General features: G+C 37.2%; 2 protein-coding genes across 2 annotated transcripts in view; one reads left to right on the top strand and one right to left on the bottom strand.

Annotated features, from left to right (window-relative positions):
* Window positions 1-20,837, top strand: part of LOC139981185 (lysine-specific demethylase 2B-like) — a 29,068-nt gene extending 8,231 nt beyond the window's left edge. Inside the window, exons 2-17 of the mRNA XM_071993388.1 lie at window positions 1,802-1,940; window positions 3,402-3,480; window positions 4,247-4,466; window positions 5,452-5,558; window positions 6,269-6,362; window positions 7,173-7,326; window positions 7,563-7,678; window positions 8,363-9,154; window positions 9,914-10,000; window positions 10,674-10,880; window positions 11,607-11,822; window positions 12,439-12,477; window positions 13,238-13,285; window positions 14,048-14,125; window positions 17,411-18,356; window positions 19,496-20,837. Of these exons, the coding sequence (XP_071849489.1) occupies window positions 1,802-1,940; window positions 3,402-3,480; window positions 4,247-4,466; window positions 5,452-5,558; window positions 6,269-6,362; window positions 7,173-7,326; window positions 7,563-7,678; window positions 8,363-9,154; window positions 9,914-10,000; window positions 10,674-10,880; window positions 11,607-11,822; window positions 12,439-12,477; window positions 13,238-13,285; window positions 14,048-14,125; window positions 17,411-18,356; window positions 19,496-19,680 (3,507 nt within the window). The 3' untranslated portion in view covers window positions 19,681-20,837. The remainder of the gene's footprint in view (window positions 1-1,801; window positions 1,941-3,401; window positions 3,481-4,246; window positions 4,467-5,451; window positions 5,559-6,268; window positions 6,363-7,172; window positions 7,327-7,562; window positions 7,679-8,362; window positions 9,155-9,913; window positions 10,001-10,673; window positions 10,881-11,606; window positions 11,823-12,438; window positions 12,478-13,237; window positions 13,286-14,047; window positions 14,126-17,410; window positions 18,357-19,495) is intronic.
* A 151-nt stretch (window positions 20,838-20,988) lies between these two features.
* On the bottom strand, window positions 20,989-25,867 carry LOC139981181 (MORN repeat-containing protein 3-like). Its single transcript, XM_071993382.1, has 5 exons — window positions 25,374-25,867; window positions 24,373-24,527; window positions 23,749-23,908; window positions 22,230-22,414; window positions 20,989-21,520 (listed from the first exon to the last, which is right to left on the bottom strand). Exons 1-5 carry the CDS (start codon window positions 25,516-25,518, stop codon window positions 21,452-21,454), a joined length of 714 nt encoding a protein of 237 aa, XP_071849483.1. The 5' UTR covers window positions 25,519-25,867; the 3' UTR covers window positions 20,989-21,451.
* Window positions 25,868-25,916: the final 49 nt, after the last annotated feature.

Below are 25,916 nucleotides of genomic sequence, written 5' to 3'. Positions count from 1 at the left end.
CCATAAGCATTTGCCGAATGTTTCGACGAGCAATTCGAATTTCTGATGAGGAAAGTTTCCAAACAAAAAGTCGTCATTTATTGAAGGCAGTGGCAATTTTGAGATAAAACAAAGTCGGAATTTCCAGGTATGCGTATAGTTCTTTATATCGAACAAAAAGCCAAACTTGAGTGTACATAATGGGAATTTTGAGACGAATAGTTTGATAGTAAAAAAGTAATAATAAGCAGCTAGTTATTTTTACAGCGCTTAAACGACCACGAATGTGGGAGAAGCTAGCAAGGATTATGGATTGCAACTTTCACGTCGGGTGGCTTCCAATTCAACATTAATTTTTAACTCAAATTTGCAACTTTGGCCTGCAAAAGAGAAAAAGAAAAAAAAAGGCCTATTATTTTAAATCATCTGCATTGCGTATTTGAAGTGAATGACTAAGGAATTCTATAACTACTGTGTTTCATGTTCCTTGGTAATCTACGGGTTAGTAGAATGTGACAGTCCCGTAGCCCGGCCGGGACACAGAGGAGTCCCTTGCCCCCCCCCCCCCCACATGCAGACTACTCCCGTGCTCCCGCGATCTGTTCCACCATCATATGTATTAACACTTGACAAGACACAAGAAGTGTGTCCCTCTTTAAACTGTTGGTGCCGCTTCAACTCAGAATTCCTGGCTACAGGCCTGAGGATGTTGCTTATAGACCAGATATTTGACCCAAAAATTACTGTTTTGTTCCTTGCGTCAATGACATTTTATGGTCTTTGTAGTTTCATCGATTTGATTGAAATGTATTTTTGATGTATAGATTCTTTTGAGACTACCAATACTGAACGGGTCTAGAATATTTATGTATACAATTATGGTCTCTGTAACAGATTATGTGTGGGATTTTCCCTACAGTATATTCTGTTTATATGTGTACGGACGATGTAAGCTAGCAGTTCGAAGTGATCATGGTGGATATTCATGGCTTACATTAGGAAACTAATTCAAGACAGATGACTGACAATTCTGTGTGATGAGGGTAATGTTTAAGGATGTTTGTTTGCTGCTCACAAGCTTCCAAATCCAGAGCTAAGTTGCGATCCTACCTGCATTATTAGCTTTAGTTTTATTAAGTTAGGCCTAAAGTATAATACCTGTGCACCTACCTACATGAACCGTAAGTAGTAGCGTCTGTGCAAACTATGAAACTTATATATACCACGTGCAAGTAGATATCCCTTTCCTCAAACGCAACAATTTGGAGAGTTTGATACAGACACGTAGCTTTAATGTGTGACCTAATAACTTACTTTTCACAACAGGTACACATGTTCCAGTTTCATTGACAGTTGAATTGGTTCATTGCTTGGATGCTGAATGTAATACTCAATTTAACTAAACCACATAACTGTGTACTGAATGGAAAAAGCTTAGCATGTTTGAAAGTTTGTTTCATCACAAGAAATGCCAGCAGCTGCTCAAACAGAAAGTCAGCAGAGAGGGACATATGTGCAAAGTACATTATTTATCCCATCCATCAACTTGGAAAGTTAGGATGACTAAATTGTCTTTAAATGCACAGGTCTATGAACTCACAATGAGTTTAATACCAAGGAACATCGAGTGGACATTCATAGCATAAAAACAGGACGATCCCAACAAGGATAACTCAATAAAGGTAACTTGTTATTATTTGATTGGGCACTGACATGGAATCAGCAGGATGGAACTGCACGAAAGCCTAGATTTACGGTATGTGACAGCATAGACGTTCTTCAATTACTGACACTTTTTGCTGATTTTGTTTTTGTTTCTCAGAGGTCTAAGGCAAGACGTCATTATGACGAAGGAGAGTCACAGGATGATGAAATTGATGGGAAGAGGACATACAACATCGAAGACAAGCTAAGAGATGAAAAATTCAATCTGGATTTGATCAAGGAAATGAAAGGAGAAGGTACAGTTACAGCAATATCCTTGTCATCAACTGGGAACCAATACTGAAGATAATGAAGAAAAAAACCCATGTTAGGCAGAATGTGGGAACTTGATTAATGATAATATATGATAATAATATAAGATTATACTATAAGATAATAATATAAGTTAATAATGTAAGTTATTAATTCTTGTGGGTCTTGTGTCATTACCTAAGTTTTAGTGTGCTAAGTAATGCTTAACATTTCTTTTTAAATGTTCATGGCATGTTAATATTTTTAAACAATCTCACTTTGGGGAGGAGGGGGTGAAAATGTGGGGGGGGGGGAGGATCACTGGTGAATTTCGAAAAGTGGAAAGCATTTCGGTTCTATTTATCAAGTTTTGCCACAGAAATGCATTAAAGTTTCACATGAATACTGGTTATCATAGTGTGGTTTTACTCCACTGCTATCACTGTGTGGAATTTGACTACAATCCTCAAAGTATTTTTCAGTCCATGTTGAGACATTTAATTGTGCAATTGAACACTTTGGAATGTCAGGGAAAACACTTGGTGAATCAGAACCTTCAGGAAGATTAATTTGAGAATTATGTAACTAACTTAAATAGCATTGTAAAATATGGGGTCTTTACAGATGACCTTGCAGTAGGTTCACCTATGGAGCAAAGAGAGAACCGTGACTCTTTCAGCGAATCATTGAAGCTCAAAATAGTCTGTTTCCCCCATATTTCGCTAACTAATTGACTACACTTGGAGAGTACACCTGAGTTCTAGTGTCAGTGAGAAGTTACTCCACAAGTTTCATAAAGTGTTACACTCCAGCCTGTTAAAAAAAGATGCTCACACAATTAAAAGTCCTATCCTTTTATTATGGAGTACTGTTAGTGTGCATCCTGATAAATTAACATTTATTGCTTTTTGCTACACTGCATTCGGAATGTTACTTATGATAAAATATGCTTTGTCATACTGGTTGATGAAATATCCATAGTGATGCTTAATACAGCTGCTTGTGTTTTTGTCATAATTTCTTTCTCCCATCAAGTGCAACTTAACGGAAGTTACATTGTAAGGTCTTTATTATCAATGTCACAACTGACTAACAGAGGTTTAAAATCTCGACAAATTCTGTTGCTTAAATCAAAACAACTATCAACACTTACCTTTGACCTCCCAGACTTGCATCATAGAGATACTGTACCTTGCCTGAGTTTAGGTATAGGAATTGGGGCAGAAGTTATTATTTACCATGAATATCTGACGTTGATTCCTGAGGTAATTACAAAGTAAGAAACATAGCTTCACTAGATTTCACATACAGCACTGCTAACGTAAATAGCAATATGTTAATAATGAGCAGCTTCTACTACTCACCACCATGAGTTATAATAAAATCACCATTTCAAAGTATACAATGCACTGGAACTAATCGCCTCAGGTATTACAACTTGTACCCATCTTTTTGTCCTCTCGTAGACTTTACATATAAATTCATTCAGGAACATGGATTTCAATCGCCAGTGGTGTTTAGGAGTACAGAAGGTCTTGGCCTGAGGTAAGGAAGTTTTTTTTTATTGGAGATAACTTTCCTGAGTTAAGAAATGCTAACATCGGTGCTTCGATGGAGGTTTGCAGGGAGGAGGCTGGTTGTATTTCAGCCAGCAGTGTGAATGGGAAAACATGTTGGTTATTGTTTATGTACAAAAAGGCACTGTAAACAAAGAAGTACTAGCATATAGTTGAAAATCTTTGTTGGAATGACTACAAGTATTTCAGCCTTTGTTATTATCTTACCATGACAAATCTATGGATCTACCTCTAGTCTTCCATTGCTTTGACCACTTTTGAAGCAGCTTGTTGTTGCTCCAGTGCCGCTTATTCTGTAAGGGCAGCAATCTCCTATATCTTGACGTCTGAAGGCAGATAATTGCAGGGGTTTGTCTTCTGGATATCATTAATCTATACGTCTTTTGATAAAGGAGAAGCATTCTTCGCACTACCAAACAATTGAAGCAATTGCACCTTCTATAACAATTGTTTCCATCATTTAAATCAAGAATGCTTTTATGCATTCACTAACAGATTTCAGCTATCTGTATGAAATGTAAATAGGTATGATTATTCAAGTCGAAGAATTTCTTCATTTTTTGGATATTTTTATGAAGTTATGAAAGGCATAAAATCTATCTGCAGTTTTGGCCACACATGTAAGCTGAGGCTAGCAAGCTGCAGTCTTGTACTTCGGTTCTACCATAAATCACTGGGAAGTATTAAAACATTTCATTGAATTACGATTGTTTCTTCTCTTTGCTCGATCTAAGGATGCCCACTAAAGAATTCAACGTTAATGATGTGAAACTCTACGTCGGGAGTCGTAGAATGTTGGACGTAATGGATGTTAACACGCAGAAGGGTGTGGAGATGAACATGGCACAGTTTGCCAAATATTACGAGAGCGGAGAACGAGACAAACTATATAACGTCATCAGCTTGGAGTTCAGTCACACACGATTGGATGATTTGGTGCAGTCACCTGCCGTGGTAAGTTGCAATTCATGGTCAACCTTTAACCTACCTAGTATTTTTATAACACCAAGACTCCTTAGTATATTAGCTGAAATATGTTCAATCTCTTGTTTACTGCGGAGATGGGGAGGGGGTTGAAAGGGATGGGGGGGGGGGGGAGGAGAGAAGAATTAAATTGCTTGAATCAAATATCAGATATGAAAACTGTGAAGGTTACAAAGTGAGTGTATACACTGATGTTTGGAGTGAACACAACTTGTCAGATTCGATGCTGCTATTCATGTCAGTATTCAATTGATTGAGTACTAGTAGCATGCCTGTAGTAGTGCCTGTGGACAAGATGCACTGTCTTGCTCTCAGATTCATCATATGTTTGAGAACACTTGCGTACCGTCATATGTATTATGTAACTATCATATTTAACGTATATATGCCCTGTGATAATGAACTGAGAGGGACATGAAAGTGGGATGTAATGCTGCTGTATAAGAAGAACAATTGATGCCTTATACAAAATTCTCTAAAATTTGGTGTGGGGGGCATGGAACAGAATTACCCTCACCTCCCTCTTACCATATAGACCATCGTCATTTCAATAATTCTATTAGGTATAGATCTTGCTAGCAATGGAGTTACTGCTCAGTATCTAGCTGGGGAGGTTTACAAAGTTTACCCTCATAAAGCTTTATAGCCATCAGTATTACCTCTGTCCTCTAGCTGTACTCTTCCATCCCCACATTCCACTTGTAATAGAAACTGACAAACATTGGTTGATCATATGAGGACTTTGAAAAGAAATATTCTTGCCACATAGATGCCTTTGACTGTCTAAGTTTACACTCCTGAATTTTCGGGAATAATTTGGAAGGTTAAAACCAGCAGGAAAGAACATTTAAAAGCTTTTGAGCAAGTTTTAGCTTGCTAACTTTTTGGATGCAACACCTTTGACCTATCAATATGACTAGTATGCAGTTCTACAACTTTGGTTTATTTTTGTTAGGTTAAGAAACTTGACTGGGCTGACCTTTCTTGGCCTCAGCATTTGAAATGGACACAAAGAGACAGCACTAACATCTTGGCTGAAATGAAGTACCCAAAAGTACAAAAGTAAGTATCTGGATGTTTTGTTGTTCCTAGAAGGTTTGGAACATTCACTGAAGGAAGTCACAAGGGTTGGTCTTCTACTAACTAGTTGAACTTGATAGTGTGAAAGAGGAAGGTATAAAAGGTTGCATCTTTTCAGTACCATGAGAGAAGGCTTAATTCTGAATTCATTCATAACATTTCTAGTCAAATAGAAATTCAAACTTAAGCCAAAGAAGAACTACAGTATATGGGGATATGCAGTTATTGCCATTATAAAATCCTTCTTGCCTCGGCACCTGTACAGATCCCTATTATCATTGTGCAATTATCAATTCTAAGGCACATCTCTGACAAAACTGTGACGCAAACAGCTTTGCCTTTTAATCAGAGTACTACTCCCAAGGCAACAGTGATTATTAGAACTGCTTTCACTAATTTGTTAGGCTGTAAGAATACTACTGTAAGAAAACTGTAGGCTCTATTTCTTCTGCATGTAAAGATGTTATCATGGCTCATTATGTGCAGAGTAGGCACTATTTATTTGGTCTGCACATGCACGTGTTATGGCATTGACATTTTTTCACTTAATATTTTTGATAATGGATATTTTGCAGAGTATCTGGAAAAGTTACATCGCATATTAAATTCATGTGTCGGTATCTTAGGTTTATGCACATACTTGATCATTCTTGAAGTGTTTAAACTGATTTATATCGTGATCTTGTTTACAGATACTGTTTGATGAGTGTTGCAGGCTGCTACACTGACTTCCATGTGGACTTTGGAGGCACATCTGTCTGGTATCACATTCTTCATGGTAAAAAGGTAAGCACACATCACACCCTCCATTGGGTATGAAACCACTAGTACCATCCAATAATAACATTCTTCAGAGAATGATCAAGGATCTAGAAGGTTTTTGTTTCATTCTCTGCGAATTGAGAATTGATATATAATAATGAATATTTCTAATAATGTGTACCATTGATAGAGGTAATCAAGGGTCAAAAGTTAATTTGTAATTAAAAGAGGTAAAATATTGCCAGGCCCCTTATTGATATTAGTATATGCATAATTAAAAGAATATTCAAGTGATAGACAGTAAGACACTCATATGGCAAAGTAAAATATTCCACACTGATAGTGGAATATCCCATCTGAATATGTTGTTCCTAGATAATTTGAGATATGGCTGATTGAATGTAACTTTGACTTGCTTAAACCTTTAAACCTTGACTCTTTCCCGAAGGAGATCACAGTAGGTGGTCTGTGATGTCATCAGGGTAGAGACATTTGGAATATCTGCAGAGAATTCACGGTTCTCTCTCTTTTTTTAGAATTTCATCAGCTATGTTTTGTGTGGAAATATTATTTCCTTAGGATATATAAGTTATGAAGAAAAAACATTTGCTGTGGCCAGATGCTTTCACAAAATAAAACTCAATTTGAAAAATTTATATCTTTGCCATACGAGCTGCTATGAGGATGCAGTTTTGAATATACAAATGCCAAAACAAATCACCAGCATTTTTAATGAGCAATCAACATTAGCCACCAGAATGATCCTCTTAATACTGTACTCATATCGAATAAAAACAACCGAAAATTTGATGCATTTTGTTTTTTGCTCGGCAGGTATTTTGGCTCATCCCACCATCGGAACACAATCTCCAGATTTATGAGAATTGGGTTCTTTCCAGTAAGCAAGGAGACATCTTCCTCGGTGATAAGGTGTCTGACTGTGGCAAAGTATATCTTGAATCAGGAGACTCGTTCCTCATCCCTAGTGGTAAGTCTGAATGCAGAAGTCTAATACAGCTCATTGTGGTCACAGTATCATTTCTCTTGCCAAGCTTCACGAAGACATCGATTACCTCCCAACCGCCACATGTGCCGCTGGTTTGAGAGCCCTAGGCAGCGCCAGAAATGATCATCGAGCCACTAGCAATTTACACCTGTGTCCCACCTGTGGATCATACTGAATATCTGGATTATACTTACACATCTTATCTTTTACCTTTTTAGGGTGGATTCATGCTGTCTACACACCTGCAGACTCACTGGTATTTGGTGGAAACTTTGTCCATACCTTTAGCGTGACAAAGCAGCTACGCGTGGCTCAAATCGAAGACAAAACATATGCAAGTCTCATTCCTTTAAAACTTTGACTTCTGTTGTTGTGAAAGTTTTAGTTTTCTTTGGTATCTGCCATTGAGAGCAGATAAAACCAGCTACCTTCATTTTGCAGTGCTACATGTCTGGCATGTTAATTTATAGTAAAATATATTGCTCAATTTAGTAAGTAAAGAATATACTTTCCAAAGAATTTTAATGCTTTTAATAGTCCTCCACCTGCAACACTTTCCTATACTATTTGATCAGCAGAATATAGTTTTCAATCAGTTTTAATATATGTAGCCCCAAATTATCATTTAGTCTGATCAATTCATACAAAACTTTTATATACATGTTGTTGTCATATTCACTAGCTTTTGCCTAGTATATACTGAATGTTAACTTCAAAGTAAAAGTGATTGTGAGAATAGTGAAACTGAACATCATTGTATATAATAATTGTCAAGATATAAGCATCCTAGTGTAGATCATGTTTAGAGATATTTCCAATTTGGAATGACAAATGTTTACCCTCCGCGATTGATTGAATTTAATATCGATACGTAGAAAGATGCATAGAGATTGATCTGTGCCTATGTCAGCTGTCTGAGAGTGAAAAACCGTAGAGCTTTTGTTAAGAAAAGGGTTTTTTTCTTTCAATATTGATGTTAGTTTAACTAGTTTTTTTTTTCTTGTTCTTCTTCTTTAAGGTTCCCGCAAAGTTCAGGTATCCTTTCTTCACGGAGATACATTGGTACACTCTGGAGAGATACGTTAACATACTGACAGGGAAGAGTTACCTGAAAGAAATCGAAGAGCCGCCTGCCACCAGCCAAGAAGACAAAGCAGAGGGAGAGGAAGCAGACGCAGATGAAAACAATGCAAATAACGGTCAGGTAAAAGAAGAAGAGGAAGAAGAAGATGAAGATGAAGAAGAAGAATCGGAAGGTGGTACACCAGACAAGAAGAACGACAGTGGCAAGGAAGGACGACCGGTGAGGCAGAGCAGATCGAGGACCAGGGGATCGAACGAGCAAACGGAGGCAAACAAGATGGAGGACTACGACAGCGGAGAGGAGACGGATATCGAAACGCAGGAGGAGGAGGAGGAGGAGGGCGTCTCCACTAAGCAAGAGACGTCCGACTCTGAGGACTCGGAGATACAATTTAAGACCGCCAGTGGTAGTCTAGAGTCGAGTGACAAGTCACGTGACGGTGAGAAGATGCAGAACGGGGACCACGAGACCGGAGACGCGGACGGACACAAGCAGGAACCGCACACTGAGGACAACTGCCACTCTCCAAACGGTCAAGTCACTCCCAACGAAGACGGGGATGTAAAACCCAAACCCGCTGCCGTGGAAACCAAGTACATCCATCTTTGCCAGCAGGAGATGTCAGAGATGAGTAATTTGATAGATTTCTTGGAGAGTCTGACAGAGGATAGGAGACTTGTGCCCGATTTGATAACTGACCCCGATGAATTAATCAGAGAAGGCAGGGTATGTATTGCCTCACCCCACCCCCACCCCCCTCCCCCTCCCCACACACGTACTTAACATAAATGTAAGTAACGATCATCTAGTGCCATTTGATTGTGGAAAGGGAAGCTCTAATGCCACATACTATAAAGCAGCATGTGAATTAGCTGTATTATCCAATAGGTTGCTGTTTGCAGTTTTGCTGCTGTTCATTGGCGAATACAGCTTTTGTTATTACTTGCATACAAAAGGGTGTTTCTGTTCTCTAAGTGATTCCTTAAAAAAATTGTACTACCACTGACTGTATTTCATTGATGGTGCATAGTGTCTTCATCTCACCTACCATCCCCCACCCCCCCTCCCTGCTCCCTCACCTAATCATATGCACCAAAAATGGGTGTGATTGTCTCACATAGTCTAGTTGACAAAAATGTGTTGGCTCTAATGTTAGCAGTAGAAATGAAACTGCATGCCTTGCATATTGATACACATTTGGAAAGGAGGAAGTTCATATAGGCAGATGTTGAACCACAGTTCATAGATCTGTTTATATGTCTTTCAGATGAGCCTAAATATATGGCTATCTATCAATATAAGGACTTTGAAACAGAAAGCAAATTTTTCTACAGCAATTTTGGTAATCTGTAGTTGAAAATCCCTATTGTGAGGTGGCCATGTTATGTAAACGTATGGCAATGGTTTTTGCCACTTTGCCATCACAGTAAAAGTATCAGTTTGTTTAATTTCCCTACACTCTTATTTTTTCCTATATCTCTTCAGAGAATTCTCACACTCCATGCTGCAGATGATCAGAGCCTTGCCATTAAAGGAGAACCTGTTCTGAAATGGCCAGAGACAATGATAAAGGTAACCTTATAGGGTACAGATATGATAAGACAAAGGAGTATATGGACAAGCTGTTTTCATGTTGTTGTGTGTTCTACAAGTATGAAACCTGCATAAGTTGTTTTTGGGAGGGTGGGGGAACTTTAATTTAAAAGAGCCTATTGCCAAAAATTTATGACAGAATATTTATGAAAAATTGGGGTTTAGTTGACAAACATTCAAATACTGGAATTTGTGCTACACACCGCACAGAATGGTCCACTTGAATTTTGTGCTCTCCCTTCCCCCTCCCCCTCCCTTCCCCTCCCCTCCCCTCCCCCGCCCTCCCCCGCCCTCCCCCTTGTGAGTGAACTCTCTTCAGCTGCCTCTGAATGTCACAGGCTTTAACAAGTTGGTAGCTGTTGAATACTATCACAAGGAGCTGTGATGCTGTGTTCATCGTTCTAGTGTCTTAACTTATCTCAGACTGAAACTTTTTCAACAAAGATGTCGGTCTCACAAGTGTATAGGAAGGATTTTGATATTGTGTATCTCTGCTATATACAAATTATGAGTGAACTAAAATAAAGTCAATTGCACAAGGGAGGACAAAAAAGGTCAGACGAAATGTTTTCTTGAAGGCATTTTGCGAGTCCAAAATATTATTTTCTTCGACCCCTCATCGTATTCTGGTCATTTTTGTCTTCTTTCACAGAAAGCCTTCAAAGTGAAGACAGTCCACCACAATCGGCCGCCAGTCAGAGGCAACTCAACTGGTACACGTAAACGGAGAACGAGGTGCCGTAAATGCGAAAACTGTCAGCAGTCGGACTGTGGGGAGTGTCATTTCTGCAAAGATATGAAGAAATTTGGCGGACCAGGGAGGATGAAACAATCTTGCATCAGTAGGCAGTGTCTCAGCGTAAGTAGGAGCTTGTTACAGTGTGATTGGGATGGACTGCTCTTACATTGTAAACATATATCGTGGAGCATGGTAAAGAGAAAAGTTGGAAGTAAAATGTTTATGATTGTTATGTGATATAGGGAACAGGCAGGTAGGACAAGAAGGGCACAAGAATGTTTGGGTTTTTGGTGCAAAAACATCAGGTTTTAACTTGCATGAAGTTGTTACTGTCATCATGAGGCAGGCTAATTTGAAATGTTTTTGCAAATATTATTGTTTCTCTAGCTATATCTGTTTTCGAGTATTCACTTTGAAAGTATGTTTAAACACCGGAGTGCTCCTTTAAGGCTAAACTGACGATGACATCGGTTCCTCTGTGCAGGCCTAAATGTTAATATTAAGCCGTTGATCCATTCTGATTATTCAAACAAAACATGTTCTTTTAACTTCAACATAAACATCAGAGCACCTTTTGATGACACTCAACACCATTTATTCCTTGACAAGTTTGTTCTATGTTGTAAAAGCATGTCTTTTGAGACCCTAAAAATCTTATGTTTTCCTCCTGCTTAAAGGGTCATGTCTAAGAAATAAAAAGTGTTATAGAAGTACAATCTGGACAGACAGCAGTGTTGTTTGACGGTCTACAATAAAAATTAACTTTGTGTCTAAAGTCTTCCATTAATGAAACTGTTTGGAAAAGATTTTTTAAGCGTTTACTCATCTCTTTTTATTTATCAACAGCCAATCTTGCCTAACACCGCTTGCTGCTCAATATGCTTGCTAGAGGAGAGAGGTTCAACTGATGAGGTCACCCTGATGGAATGTCACCAGTGCAATGATATTGTGCATCCAGTATGTCTAAAGGATAAGTTTGAGGGAGAAGGAGTCATAAACGATGAACTGTTGAATAGCTGGGAGTGTCCGAGATGTGTCGCTGGAGTCTCAGGAAAAGATCGGGTAATCACTCAGTGTTGTGACACAGTATCTAATTTAGCTGGCACTCAATTAATTATGATTTATAATTATGTAGATAAATGTGATATGATATGGAGTAAGACCAGAATGAGTACAAAATTAGCAGCTCTTTCGTTAATTCGATATGTGTGGTTTTGATGTTTCTGCAGAAATTCTAACAACAAATTCATTCATATTTTTCTATGCTATGAACCCACAGATTATCTAAAAAAGATAGCTATGAAACAAGAATGAATAAATGAATGAAATGAAAAAGATATAATTGAAGAACTATAGAGGACTTTACATTTTTTGTCTGTTAAAGCTTTTCAAGGCTTCAAAGATCTCTTCAGGGGATCTTGTCAGGCTCTCTAACTAAATTTGTGTATTCTGTTGTTGTTTGGTTATGTACAAAAAATTGTGGTTTAGTCCTTTGTTATTTTTTCATTCTGTCATTTTTGTCCCTAAAATGTTACCATTTTGACAAATTTCTGTAAGGTTTCAGGAATATAATACACAACGTAAGTGAAAAATGATAAAGTACTTTAAGATGGATTATTGAAATTTCTAGGGGGAGTGCTTAAAAATATTAACTTGTTGTTTTTCACCCTCTTGACAGGAATCTGGTGAGTCCTCTGGTAGTTGGAAAAAGAGGAAGGTAAGAATTATGAACTGTGGGATATTTTGTTGCCCTGATAACTGTCCTTAGTTACATGTTGTGGCCTTGATAACTGTCCTTAGTTACATACTGTGGCCTTGATAACTGTCCTTTATAGTTACATACTGTGGCCTTGATAACTGTCCTTTATAATTACATACTGTGGCCTTGATAACTGTCCTTAGTTACATGAGGTTGTATAGCCCTATACCAAGTATAGACAAACTGAAACCCACCTTTAAACAGCGGAATATCGGATATTTTGGTTTGAGTCCCAATTTCTAATGATATGTTTGTTTTTTGCTGATTCCATAATATCTATATCACATGTCAGTCTCTTTTATATAATTATATGTTAAAAAACTTGATTTCTCTGTGCTTCTTCTGTTGAGATGAAGCTCAATATAACAATGACATGTCACTTGCACATTCTTTAATATTTGCACTATTTTTTATGTTTCTGGGTAAACACAACCAGTACTTTTGCCGAAATTATAGCAGCAACGTTGGGTGTAATTTTATAAATTGGAAAAATTCAATGTCATTGGCATTTAAAATGTCTTTTTTGCAACTTAGGTACAGAGAGTGATAAAATGTGGGGGGAAAATGGCAAAAGACAGTAGTTAAATATCATTGGAGTTTGAATCGATTGAAATCACTGTAAAAGCTGAAATTGGATCAGTCGCTTGAGAAAGTACCTAATTTGACTATCCACAAGATACTTGCAACACTTCATAAATACTACTTTGTCTTTCCACAGGAAACCAATCAAGAGGGAAATGAGAGCAAGCCTAAGATTCTGAAAAAGGTGAGATTTTGGTTGTCTCTGAGGGCCATGGAAAGGTCAAAATATGATATAAAAACGTGAAGCAAAAAGGAACCATCACTGGACGGTATATAGATGAGAGAACTCATCCTCCCTCAGACTGTGGGGCTGCATAACAGCATGTCATTGATGAGGCCTGAAACTAAGGGCCATGGAACATAATGCAATTTTGAGAGCTCTGTGTTGGTTTGACTATGTTAGCATATTGCGTCATTTGTACATCATGTGTATTACATCTAGTATGTTCTGTAAACGAGTAAACTGATGTACTGCTATCAGTGTGCTGCTACAGGGGTTATTGTGAACTACAGAGTTTATGTCTCTTGTGAATCACAAGTTGGTAAAAGTTCTCTTGGTTACAAAAAGCATTTGTAAGATGAAGTCGTTATCATGTAATAACATTGTAATAAGGGTGCTCCAAATGGCTTTGAGGTGCCCCTAAAAGGATGTGTCTTGCAGAGTGCTGAAAGTTTTGTATAATACACTATGGTAGGTTCAATTAGCTATTTCTATGGCCCGATTAAATTTACAAACAAGGTGGTCGGGGGCAAGGGCTCTTCATTTTGAAGATAAAATCTTTGTGATCTTCACTCAATATGGTGTCTTGCAAAGTGGAAAATGGTTAAAGCTGCATGTTCCCTTTTCACTGCTCCATTTGTAAACTTCCTTTATTGCTGCCATATTGTTGTGTGTTCCTTCGAATGTACCAACTTTTCTATTTGTCCATTTTCTTTGTCCCTTCAGGGAAAATTCCAGCAAGCAAGACAGCTGAAGCTGAAAAAATCTGGACGTCTGACTCTTCCTGGAGTGAACACTAGCAAGGTACAGAAACCTAAAACAAGATCCTCTCGTGTGCGATGAGTACTTTCATACTTTACAAATCAAATGTTCTGATTGACAAAGTTTTGAACCCTTTTTTTTATTTTTTGGGACAAAGAGTACTGCTTATCTAGTGATGAAATAATGTGCCATTTGGTATAGGCTTAATGAAAGGCAAAATCACTACAGGTCCTAACCAAGCCCACAAACAGGTATAAATTTTATCTGTATTTAATACACTATGATGCTAGAGTTGCGTTGTGTTTTAGCCTCAGGGTGGTCTCTGGTCTTGAATTCACATAAATCTTATATGTTTGCAATGTTCAGTACATCTGATGGCGTCAGTTGTGACTGCTTAATGTTGTGTTTTGTGAGACTCTTTACACAGTTCTGTATAGGAGTGAGGGATTGATATGATGTGTATCAGTTAGTGTGGACAGTCCATCATCATGGTCACACAGTCACAGTTCTGTTGTAAGGGAATCAGGGCGTAGAATGGAGTCAGTTTGGTGGAATAACAATTTGTTTTTTGCCCAGGCTCCCTGAACATCTTGGTGACTTCTAAAATAGTCAACATTTTGTAGTTTATCTTTGTGATGGAAGAAATTCACCCAGTGGCCATGCAGAGGGTGTTGGCTGGTAACAAGCATCTGACCTGAAGCTAATGATAATTCTACCTTGACGCATAAAGAAACAGTTTATAGAGAAGATTGAAGAGTGAAATTAAACTATGCAGTCTAAGCAAAAAATGTGAAATATAATTAACCTTTCCTTGTCTTGCATGCTGTATTGGACTTTCAAATAATTTTACCCCAGGAACAAGCACAGAACAGACAATATTTTGTGTAGAACCATAGAACGAAACACAACACAAGAAATAGTACTTTCCCTTAATCGTAGGATGCCACAGGTAACCTGCAAATAGGTATTTAGTGTGCAAATACAAGATATACACGATGTTTCATCTAAGGGATAGTGAATTTAATGGCAGCGGTAGGGAAAGTTTCAATTTTAAAAGTTATCGAGTCACATTGATGTGGTTTTTATTCTTTTAAGATGTGTTGGAATCTTTTGGCAATACTGTTGAAAACTGCAAACGTTGAAGTCATTCCATTTGTTCATTTTGAATTTCTTTTTCTATTCTACATTCTTCACAAAGTTAGTAGCCTTTTTCGATTAGGCTGTTGGCTGTTTGTTGTTTATGGGTTCGTTGTATATAGCTTCTGCTACACATGTGCATACGTATGTTTGAGTGAGTTTCCTGTATGAGAAAAGAAAATATCATTAAATGTGCTGTGGTGATTGATACTACTAAGAAAGTTTCATGAGATTTCAATCAGAATAGAAACCTTAGAATATTGTTAAAAGTATCGCCATTTTATTTAAAAAAAAGCACAGACACAAAAAAAACATGTTGTTTGACTTTTCAGAGGAGAAACTATTTTTGGGGGCATATTTTCTAATGGTCTTGCTGATAAATGTCCCAGGTTCATTGACCAGGAAACGAAATTTGATGGTTTTAGCTGTCTGTTAGCTCAATTCATGCAGAGCATTAAAAGTTGTTTCTTTGCAAATATTTGCCTCTATTATGTTGTGGATTATTTGTAGTTTCAGTTTTCTACAGTTGCATATTAATATTGTCATTGTTATATCTTTGGGAGAGGTTAACAATCCCTAATGCATATTCATGTCCTCGTCAGATGTTTACCTTACCATGTAATCTGAGCTTGTGTATTGCGGTGTTACAGTGCATTGCTTCACTATTGCCACAGAAGAACGATATTGAGTTGTATGTAGATTATTGAGATGTGTGTATGTGTACAGAATGTTGAGATTAAAAACTTGCTTGATCTGTAACCTTCTGGTACATTTTAAATCTTCTTTTGCTTGACCATTAATCAGTATTATTCTGTCAAGGTAATTATTTTGATCAGCTTTTTCACACTTAAGAATCTTTCACTGGGCATTCTAATTTTTTTTTTTAAATGGCATTTCACTTTAAGAGTGAAAGTATAAACTATGTGAGGCAATCGTTATCCTCTGGATGCAAATTACCCAGAATGGACTTTGCATATAGATGCTTTAACATTAGTTGTGTGCATTTGCAGTTTTCTTTGTCAGCATGATAGGCTTGATAGCCTATGTTGTTTGAACACCCTTTATCCACATCCCTGCTAGGAAACATCGATAGGAGATGTGCTCCTTTGCTAAGGACATAATGTGTAGGCAGTGTGTTCTTTCGTTCATGGAATGCTATTTTTATGTATATCCTATCAATTAGCCTAACTGTGATGGTTCGGTGGTTTTGAATGACATAGCTATGAATATTCATAGCATAGTACTATTCATGATTTCATCAGTATAGGAAGGGGCTAAAAATTATCACATGATCTTCCTGTCACCAGCCTTAATTGCTCATGCACTCTGTAAAAACAAATGTATAAAAAGTTGTGTCGGAAACGACAAGTAAGAAAAGTCGAACCGTTTGTATTGCTTAATTGGATTTTACATTTTTTTCCTTCAGTTTGTCACTTTTGAAAGTACTTAGTGAGTGATGTAGTTTATAGTGTATTCATATAATGTTCATAGTTGTAAAGTTGAGCTTTTCCACTTTCATTGCGACATGTTTTTTCTGTTGGATATTTTCTTTCGTTTGAATGAAAAATATAGTCTTCCTTTCCTCAAATGAATTGTGTTTTTGCAATATTTCCTGATGTTATTAGATATTTGGTTATAGAATAATGTCACAACAATAAAAATGCTGGTCATGCATCATAAGAAGTTCCTAGCTGACGTCACGATTGTTCTCGCAAACACAGAATTTTTTGTTTTAACTTCTCAGCAAACAGTGACTGATGGAAGCCTTTGGTACTACTGTAAATTTTAGTTTCACCAAAAAGGAAAGGCATATCTTTCATGATCTGTTTATTCTCTTAACTTTGTTTCTTCTTTTTTTCTTCTCTTGTTGAACAAAGAGATTGGTTTGTTGTCCAAAAGTGTAAACTAGGTAGCAAAAACATTACTTTCTTATCAAAAAATGAACCTGGCAGGTAGTGCCAAACTATACACATATGGTATAAACTGTTTTTATCAACCGGTAAAAATTGATGTTCCCAAGTAAGATGCATAGGTGCAACAAACACAAAATCGGCAAACAATTTACTTATATAAAAGTCCCCTTTCTTATGCTCTTGCATGTCCAAATCTTTGTCTAAATCATCAAAAGTCATAACAATGTGGTGGTGGGATTGATACCAACTCAACTCACCTTGTTTCCCTTCTTCATAGGGAAAGGGGTCAGTGACGAGGCTTCTGTTATCACAAAATAAGGGGAAAGCTGGGACCGGCCTCTACAAATACGGCAGAAGTAAAGGAAGCAACGCAGGTCAGCAGATGGCAAAGCATAAAGTCATGCAGGCCAAGTATCACAGCATCCGCGGTCGTGCTGCGTGGCGTAAATGCAAGGTCGGTTCTCGTCAGATGTCGACTGATGACCTAAACCAATCTATGGAAACGGATGAACCAGTCTGCAAACCCCTCTATGTGGTTAGACCTGTTTGCCTCACTCCTCCCCCTGAACAATTTGAAACTGTGGATGGGGATAGCCACATACTGACCCGTCAGTTGTGGATGGAGATATTCAGCTTCATGACCCCATATCAAATTAACCTCTGCATGGAAGTGTGTAAGGTTTGGAATGAGTGGTGCATCGATCCACAGTTGTGGAAAACTCTAAGTCTAGCCCGTTTATCACCTCTCAAACCCGAAGCACTACGAGGAATCGTCAGACGACAACCACTGAGTCTTAACTTAACTGGTACTAACATCAGTCATAAACAACTAGCGTGGCTGTTGCCACGGCTACCCAATCTAGAAGAGCTCTATCTAGGTAGAAGTTCCTGGAGTGCTGTGACAGCTCTGGCTTCCTCAAATTGCCCTCTGTTGCAAGTACTCGATCTTCAGTGGGTGAGTGGTGTGGAAGACGGCATACTTGAATTGCTTTGCTCACATCTCGACGAACACCGTCCAGGCTTGGTGGATGACCGATCGAAACTCAGAGACCTAAAGAAGCTCCATTTGACGGGAAGTGATATCACAGACAAGGGTTTAAGCTGTTTGATACCCTGTATGAGCAGTTTGAGTGTCCTAGACATCAGCTATTGTGGAGGCCTTACAGATGCTGGTCTCAGGGAGATGGTAAATGAGACATCTCCCATAGCAAAGAGTCTCATCGGTGAGTCGTTGCAAACTGCAAGATTGAAATCATTTTCAGTTAAAGATTCCATGACGTGATCCATCTCTCATGAAGTGATCCTTCTGTCTGTCATGAAGTTAACTTTTGCAGTAGTTCTTGGCCTTTGCATGATCACAGCTTTTCTTCAAGTTTAATAACCTGGCCACAGTTAATCAATAATGAGACAGCCTCTTACAAAATTTGCTCGAGTGAACATTAACAGCTGACCAATTAATGACCAATGAACAGATGACCAATTAATAGTTCGACTGTATTTCTAAAAGTTTTGTCGTCCAGACATCTTTAGATCATTCATGATCAGATACAAAAAGCCAAATTAGAAATTTACAACAAAAAACTGAAACTCTTGTTCATAAATTAAAAATAAACATGGCTAGTCAGGGTAATAAAACAATAACTGTGATGTTATATTAGTTCTGAAGAACATAGAAAATTGCCTCAAATCAGCTCCAAAGCTGCCTTGAAATAGTCAAAGTAATATTAAACCTTTAGATTAACAATTATTCAACATTACCTCTATTTTCTACTTCTGCTTTACACCTCCCCCTTTGCATTTCCTTGCACACACATCAAAGATCAATAAAGTCTACATTCATGACAACATCCACTAATCTTAAGAGATGCCCTCTCTATAATATTTTTTTTTAAGCCCATCAGTGTTGCTTCACAAATCTACTAGAATGGAAAATAATGGTCATTTATACACAAAGATTGATGAACAGTTCTCATACTCTCAGAGCACATTTACCTCCATGAGACATTTTCGAAATAATTTAGGGGATGAAAGACTCCATAAGTACATTTTTGAGCAAGTTAAAATTGGGCTGATGACATGCACTATGACAATTCTCCATTTTCCCAGTTTGATGGTATCTGCGTGATTGGAATTTTCTTCAAGAGACAGTCTTCCATCCGATGTTTACAGCATATTGAGAAATTATTTTCTGAGTTGTACCTTTAATATTAATTTTAAACCACAGAGGTTATGAGTTCCACATGGAGAAGTGTAGAGACAATCCTGTCTGAACATTGGGGGGGGGGTGGTGGGGGGGGGTTTAAAGCTTGCACTAGTTATGCATATTCATGTCTCTCCTTTTTGTCTGTTTCCATCGCTTTAGAGCTGAATGTGTCAGGCTGCCGTAAACTCACCGATGAATTCTTACCCGATTTGAGACATTGTCCAAAGTTGAAGAAAGTTGTGGCCCATTCGTGCCCTCTTTTCACCAAAGATGAATGGGAAGCCTTTTCTCGTGAGTTTGGAGTCGAGATCTGCTTCACTAAGCCAAGGGGGAGACCTACTTGATGCAACAACTTTGTTTTTTACCCCTTTTTTCTTTTTTATTGATTTTGGAATAAGCCTGATGAAACAAGTATTTTCATATTATAACACAGTTTGTCATGAACTGTAGATAAGCAAGCTGCTGGAGTATATCAGATCATTTTTGATAATATGTCAGAAACAATGTCTAATGTTGACATCACACATGGAGTATAAAAGGAAAACGTCAGGTCAGAACTTGTTGGAAGAAAAGATTATTCTGGCCTTTCTAAACATTGAAGGAAGATACTGTTGCAAACATTAATAAACTAAAATATATCTATAGTTTCTGGTCAATTGTTAAAGTATTATTGATATTTTACTGATTTTTTTTTTAATATCACTGATTTTGGAATAAGCCTGATGAAACAAGTATTTTCTTATTATAACACATTTGTCATGAACTGTAGATAAGCAAGCTGCTGGAGCATAACAGATCATTTTTTGATAATATGTCAGAAACAATGTCTAATGTTGACATCACACATGGAGTATAAAAGGAAAATGTCAAGTCAGGACTTTTTTGGAAGAAAAGATTATTCTGGCCTTTCTAAACATTGAAGTAATATAACATTAATAAACTAAAATATATCTATAGTTTCTGGTCAGTTGTTCAAGTATTATTGTAAATGAAAATCCCTCTTTGTAAAGAACTGTTGAACTGACTTTTAGAATTTTTATCACAATAATCGCAAAATTGTTCTTTCCTTCTTTCTACACATTTTCGTAAACTAAACACTTGTAAATACCAACTTGACTGTATAATTACATTTTAAGGTCATGAATTGCTCTCTAGTAGATGTAAAACTCAATTTTTACCTCACTAACTTTGTGTAGATTTATTTTGTAATTTGTATGGTGTTTATTGTACACAAGAGAGATGTAGTCGCATGCAGTTTAGTATAAACCTATAAGGGATTCATGTATATATATACTCATAAAGGTCTTAGTTACAACGAGTCAGCTGTATGAAAGAAACAACTATTGAACTACTCAATCCTGCAGTTAATATTGAAATTACTTATTAAAACTATCATTGAGCTTGAAAGAACTTCAAAATTTGTTATTTTATAGTGCTGTCATTACAGTTCAAATGTTTGATTGCAGTAGAAGAATGGGTTCTAATAAATTATAGAGTTCTACATGTTGTTTCAGTTTGGGTTATTATAAATAATATTATCACTTTGCTATACAGAGTTGTGTTATGAACCAAAGGGGGCAGCAGATGTTACTGATATGTGATTACCCATAACATACTTTGAAAGTGTAGTCACATGGTCTTAAGAACACATTCACAGATGAAATGCTCACACTGGATATTACTGCAGTTTGTCTGATGCTGTAGTTTCCATATATGGGAGGTTGTTTGGCAAAGATCACAAAATATGTATAAATTAAGTTTTGTTGAATCGAATGCTGAAGAATTCAAACAGAAAGAAACAAAACCAAGAGCCTTTTCCATTGCTTTCAATTCTATTGAATGACCTTTATATACATTTTTACAATAAATACAGTGTCCACTAGAGTTAACTCTCATGTTTTCATGATATGAAATCTTCAAAAGATGGCCTTCATTCTTTGTTACATTATGAATATATGCACAATGACCATGTCATGGTTATGTTAGGTAGTGCCAATTATTCAGTAGCACATTCACCGGTGCACATAGGTTTATAGAACTGTTAAACCTCTGAAGACATTTCATTGACCTCCATTGACTTTCAATTGATCTTCCATGACCTATAAATTTGTCTTTTTAATCTTGCTCTGGTAGGAAAGTTTCTTCGGCTTCTCTTAAAGCTGCTTCAGAATCAGCAAGTTTGATCTACAGAAAGAAAATCAAAAAAATATAATTTCTCAATTTCGTCAATTAATCTTACTTTGAAAAATTCTTATCATGGTTATGTCATATAGCACAGTCCACAGTTCAGTGTAAACTTCAAACTCAAGTCACAAATTTCTACCAAAGCTTTTTTTTAAACTACATTTAAGCTACATATGGAATTCAAAGTACGATAAAAAATAATCCAATCAGCATTCTACATTTAAGTGAATGTATACCATGATTCTCAAAACTCCTAACCCGTGGTGATCTACGCAAACCGTTTTTCTCTTTTACAGCCAGTAGTTGTCTGGAAAGCTAAGTAATAATCATTATGGGTTGTTAAATCACCAGAGATGAACTAAAGCTCTTTTGGATAAACAAAATCTACCCTTGATCAAGTTTTGATATCTGAGGGACAGCCACATCATTCACAGTTAAAATTAATTCATTCACATCTTTCATGATCCATTAACCTTATTGGACAATCAAATTTTATTGTTCAGAGAATCTTGAAACTAGTCCAGGTTGACCTTCCTCCTTTAAAGTAAAATTTGCTCTGATGACCGTATCTACACTTGCACAATAGTTAAAAGGTTTGAACCATATTCATGACTCATAATCAACCCTCATTTATTAAGAGGATGACCAAAAAACAAACAAAAAATCATCAAGAGATTTAAATAAGACATTTTAAAAATTGATTTTCTACCTCTGGTATTGGGTATTGTGTTGGTTCAGGAGCACCATCTCTGCCAAAGTCTGTTATATTGCCACACTTTGCAATATTGTCCACCCAAACACCTTCATACATCTGACCTTTGTCCAAATAAAAGAACTTCCCAGGTCCATTCTTTTGATCGTCTTTCCAAGATCCCTCGTATCTATTGTCTGTGGCTGAAAACGGAAAAAAACAATACAATAATTATATATGAATTTTAACAAAGGCATATTTTGCATTAGTACTAGTTTATAATGATAACACTGGATAAGGTGACAAAAACCCTGAAAGCGACCTATGGAGACATTTCAAGTGATCGCCTAGTCTTTCACATAATATTATCACATAATGAGGGATGCTGTTTTTATGATTCCAATATGCCCATGTCTGAGTAAAGGTCAAATGATACACACACTAGCTATTTGTATGACTTCACCTTGTCAAGGGTATTTATAGTAGACTTTCTACATTTAAGGAATTACAAGAGATTTGGTGAATCTTGCAACATTTGAATGTATGTGTAAATTTCTTAAATATCCCTAAATCTAATCAAAATGTCCTTTCCTTAAGTTTTTCATACTCTAAATAAATCCTGTACTTTCTCTGTAGGCAAAATAGTGGCAATAAAATACTGTTAAAACAAATTTAAACAAATTTGAACAAATTTGACACTTTCTAGCATACCTGAAGGCAATACTGAAACAATGAACATTCCAACTAAGAAATCTGCAAACTAATACAGTGTAAATCAATGACGAATGCAATACTTTAATACTGGTTATACTAATGAGGTGGTAATTAAGTGCAAACTTTAGTCTCAAGAATCATTCTTGCTTCTCCCATTGTACTCTTTGTGGGGAGATTGCACCATTAGAGGTAATCTCTGAGACCAACAGGAAGCTGAGCTTGCAACTTAAATTCAAGTCCATAAAGAAGAGAAGAACCCATTTACCACAACTGTACGGACAGACATCTCAATATGGACTCTCAGAAGAGGACAGAAACCTGTGTACTTTTTACCACAACTATTTCATTTATGTGTACACTTACTATAACCAAAAGTGTAATTTTCAAATACATCAGCATGCATACTACAAAGAATATGATTAAATGCTTCTGACACACATTTTGAACACAAAGTAGCAGAACTTTGTGTGTACTTTATTATATACTCAGTATCAATACTACAAAGTCATACCGGAGCGTGGTGGACGATTGGCTAAGGCGTCGTGATCCAAGGATTGCTGGTTCGATTCCTGCCTAGTTCACTATGTTGTGTCCTTGGGCAAAATGCTTTATCTCAATTGCCTCTCTCCACCCAGGGGTTAAATGGGTACCTGTGAGGTAACTTGTCATTGGGCGCAGTATATAACTGCTGTCGACTGGAGGGATTGTCTCTGCGACAGGCTATCATTGACCAGGGCTAAAATAATGTCTGTAAAGTGCTTTGAGAGCTGTTGGTGGTATAAAGCGCTATATGAAAGTGGAATATTATTATTATTATTATTACCCAGTCTAAGCATGCCTTGTCCATTCCTCTCGTCATTGTACCACTCTCCCTCATAGATGCTGCCATCTGCAAAGTACATTCGCCCCCATCCGCTACGTTTGTCTGCATACCATTCGCCTTCGTAATATTCCTCGGCAGAATAAAAGTTGGTGCCGTAACCCTGAAGATGAGTAAAATATATAAAGTGAGAAGTAAAGATAAGAACATCACAGGCCATTTGAAACGACGAAAGAAACATCGACTGGACTGATGAGGCCATCATTTAAGAACCCAGTGGCCTCCAAACCCGTTTTCCCTGAGATTTTCTCTCTCAAATTTATAGCCAGAAATTAAAAAGAGAGAAAAATTGCCACATGTTTGCGGTTAAAGGAGAGACAAACCAGACCTTATCATAAACCTACATGATAAAGATGCATACCATTAAAGCATTCCCCAGAACAGGAAAACAAAAAATTAAAACAATGCAAATCTAATAAGTTTACCAATTAGTACACCTGTGGCATACAGTATCTAAAAGGAGACAGATCCCACCCTCTTCTCCAGAAATGAATTTGCACCTTGATATCTCATGATACTTCTCCTTTAAAATCCTTTCAGATATTTTAAACCGTTGCTTTAACTTACGTGTCTCTTGTCATTCTTCCATCCTCCAGAATAGATTCTTTTGTATCCACCTTCTTCATGAGGGATACTCAGAGTTCCAAAACCATTCCTCTTACCAACCTTCCAATCACCATCATAAAGAGTGCCTGTCTTTTTCCACTTCTGAGTACCTTTACCTAATTTGTGGACCAAAATCAAAGTTGTCAGCATTTCATAAAAACTGGAAAAACTGCACCAACATCAAGTTGTATTAAGTAGATTAATATGTAAATCTTTTCTTGTATCACATACAAAAGGATCTGTAGCATAGCTACTGTACCTTACACAATGCACTCATGGAGTCTAAAGTCACTTTTAGTATTGACAGTCAAAGCATACCTTAAAATGTTGTCCTCCCTGGGCCTAAATTGTCAACAGCCTCAAAGAAATTCTGTGAAATCATTTCTTTGCAAATGTTACATACTGTTCTGCCACTCATTCATACTGTTAGCTAAACATAAGAAGAATTGTGAAGGATACGAGTAGATCATGTATGGAATTGTTAAAGTATATTTCTTTCCCCAAATGAGTAAACATGGATTTATCCAAGAGAAAACCTTTAGCTTGGTGGCCAAATCATGGTGACTTTATGGAACGTTCTAACGTCATATAAAACTCATCAAGTTTGCATTCTTAAAAGTTCTTTGATAGCAAGCATTGTATTCCTTGGCAGCTTGCAATGACTTTTAAATAGTTCTACATCCTTTTTCTATAGGTATATGAAAAATATCCATAACTCGATCTGTTTCATATACCAGATCAAGATATTTGCATGAACGATTTGAGATTCTACTGCGACACTGTGCCGTGAGACTCATGGTAAAACTTTGAAAATTGGCAGGTATGAAATATGAAAACTGAAATTATTACTATCATGTGATGTAAATTATTGCAGTATTTTAACCATCTTGGTGTACACTTATTATGCTTTGTCCATCTGTGGCATTATGACTGGATGATCACTTAGTACAGGCCTAACTCACCATGTTTTTTGTTATCTAGCCATTCCCCGGTATATTCATCTCCATTCACAGAATAGACTGTGCTGCGGACACCCTTTTTCTGTGCTTTGTAGTCCCATTCCTTCCAAAGAGGTTGGGTCTGTTTTGGTGTCTTGGCATGTGGCATCTTCTGAAACTGCAGAAGTTCTTTTGCGTAGGCTCTATAATAAAAATATTAATAAGGTAAAGGCCTCTGCTGATCCTAACTTAATGATCAACCTGGTGATGAAGCTGGTGAAATAAAGATGAAACCATGGATCTATGACCCGGCTATGGGAAGGTTCTTAACTCAAGTAGGCCTATTAAGCGGTGTGGAAAGCCACTCAGTTAATTCTTTGATATAAACTGGACGATCGTTGCTGGTTAGGAATGGCAGGCAGTCCAGGCCTACTCAAATCGCTCGTCTGTCAACTAAATTCAGCCAGGTTTAGTTTTGCCTAGGCCATGTTCATAAAACGTTGATGTTTACATGTGTTGCTGCTTGACAACTGATCAAATGGAGGCGCCGAATTTGTCCCTATGATT

This window comes from Apostichopus japonicus, chromosome 15 (assembly GCF_037975245.1).
Source record: "Apostichopus japonicus isolate 1M-3 chromosome 15, ASM3797524v1, whole genome shotgun sequence".
Lineage (NCBI taxonomy): Eukaryota > Metazoa > Echinodermata > Holothuroidea > Aspidochirotida > Stichopodidae > Apostichopus > Apostichopus japonicus.
Note: the sequence above shows the minus strand (reverse complement) of the source record. Positions and strands in the feature narration are given on the sequence as shown.

Excerpts from the sequence above, each read along its gene's own strand:
- LOC139981181 (XM_071993382.1), bottom strand. The coding sequence starts at position 25,518 with ATGCCACATGCCAAGACACCAAAACAGACCCAACCTCTTTGGAAGGAA. Across the intron at positions 24,528-25,373 it reads GCTAGATAACAAAAAACATG|GTAAAGGTACTCAGAAGTGG; the intron begins GTGAGTTAGGCC and ends TCCACAAATTAG. Across the intron at positions 21,521-22,229 it reads CACAATACCCAATACCAGAG|ATCAAACTTGCTGATTCTGA; the intron begins GTAGAAAATCAA and ends TTCTTTCTGTAG.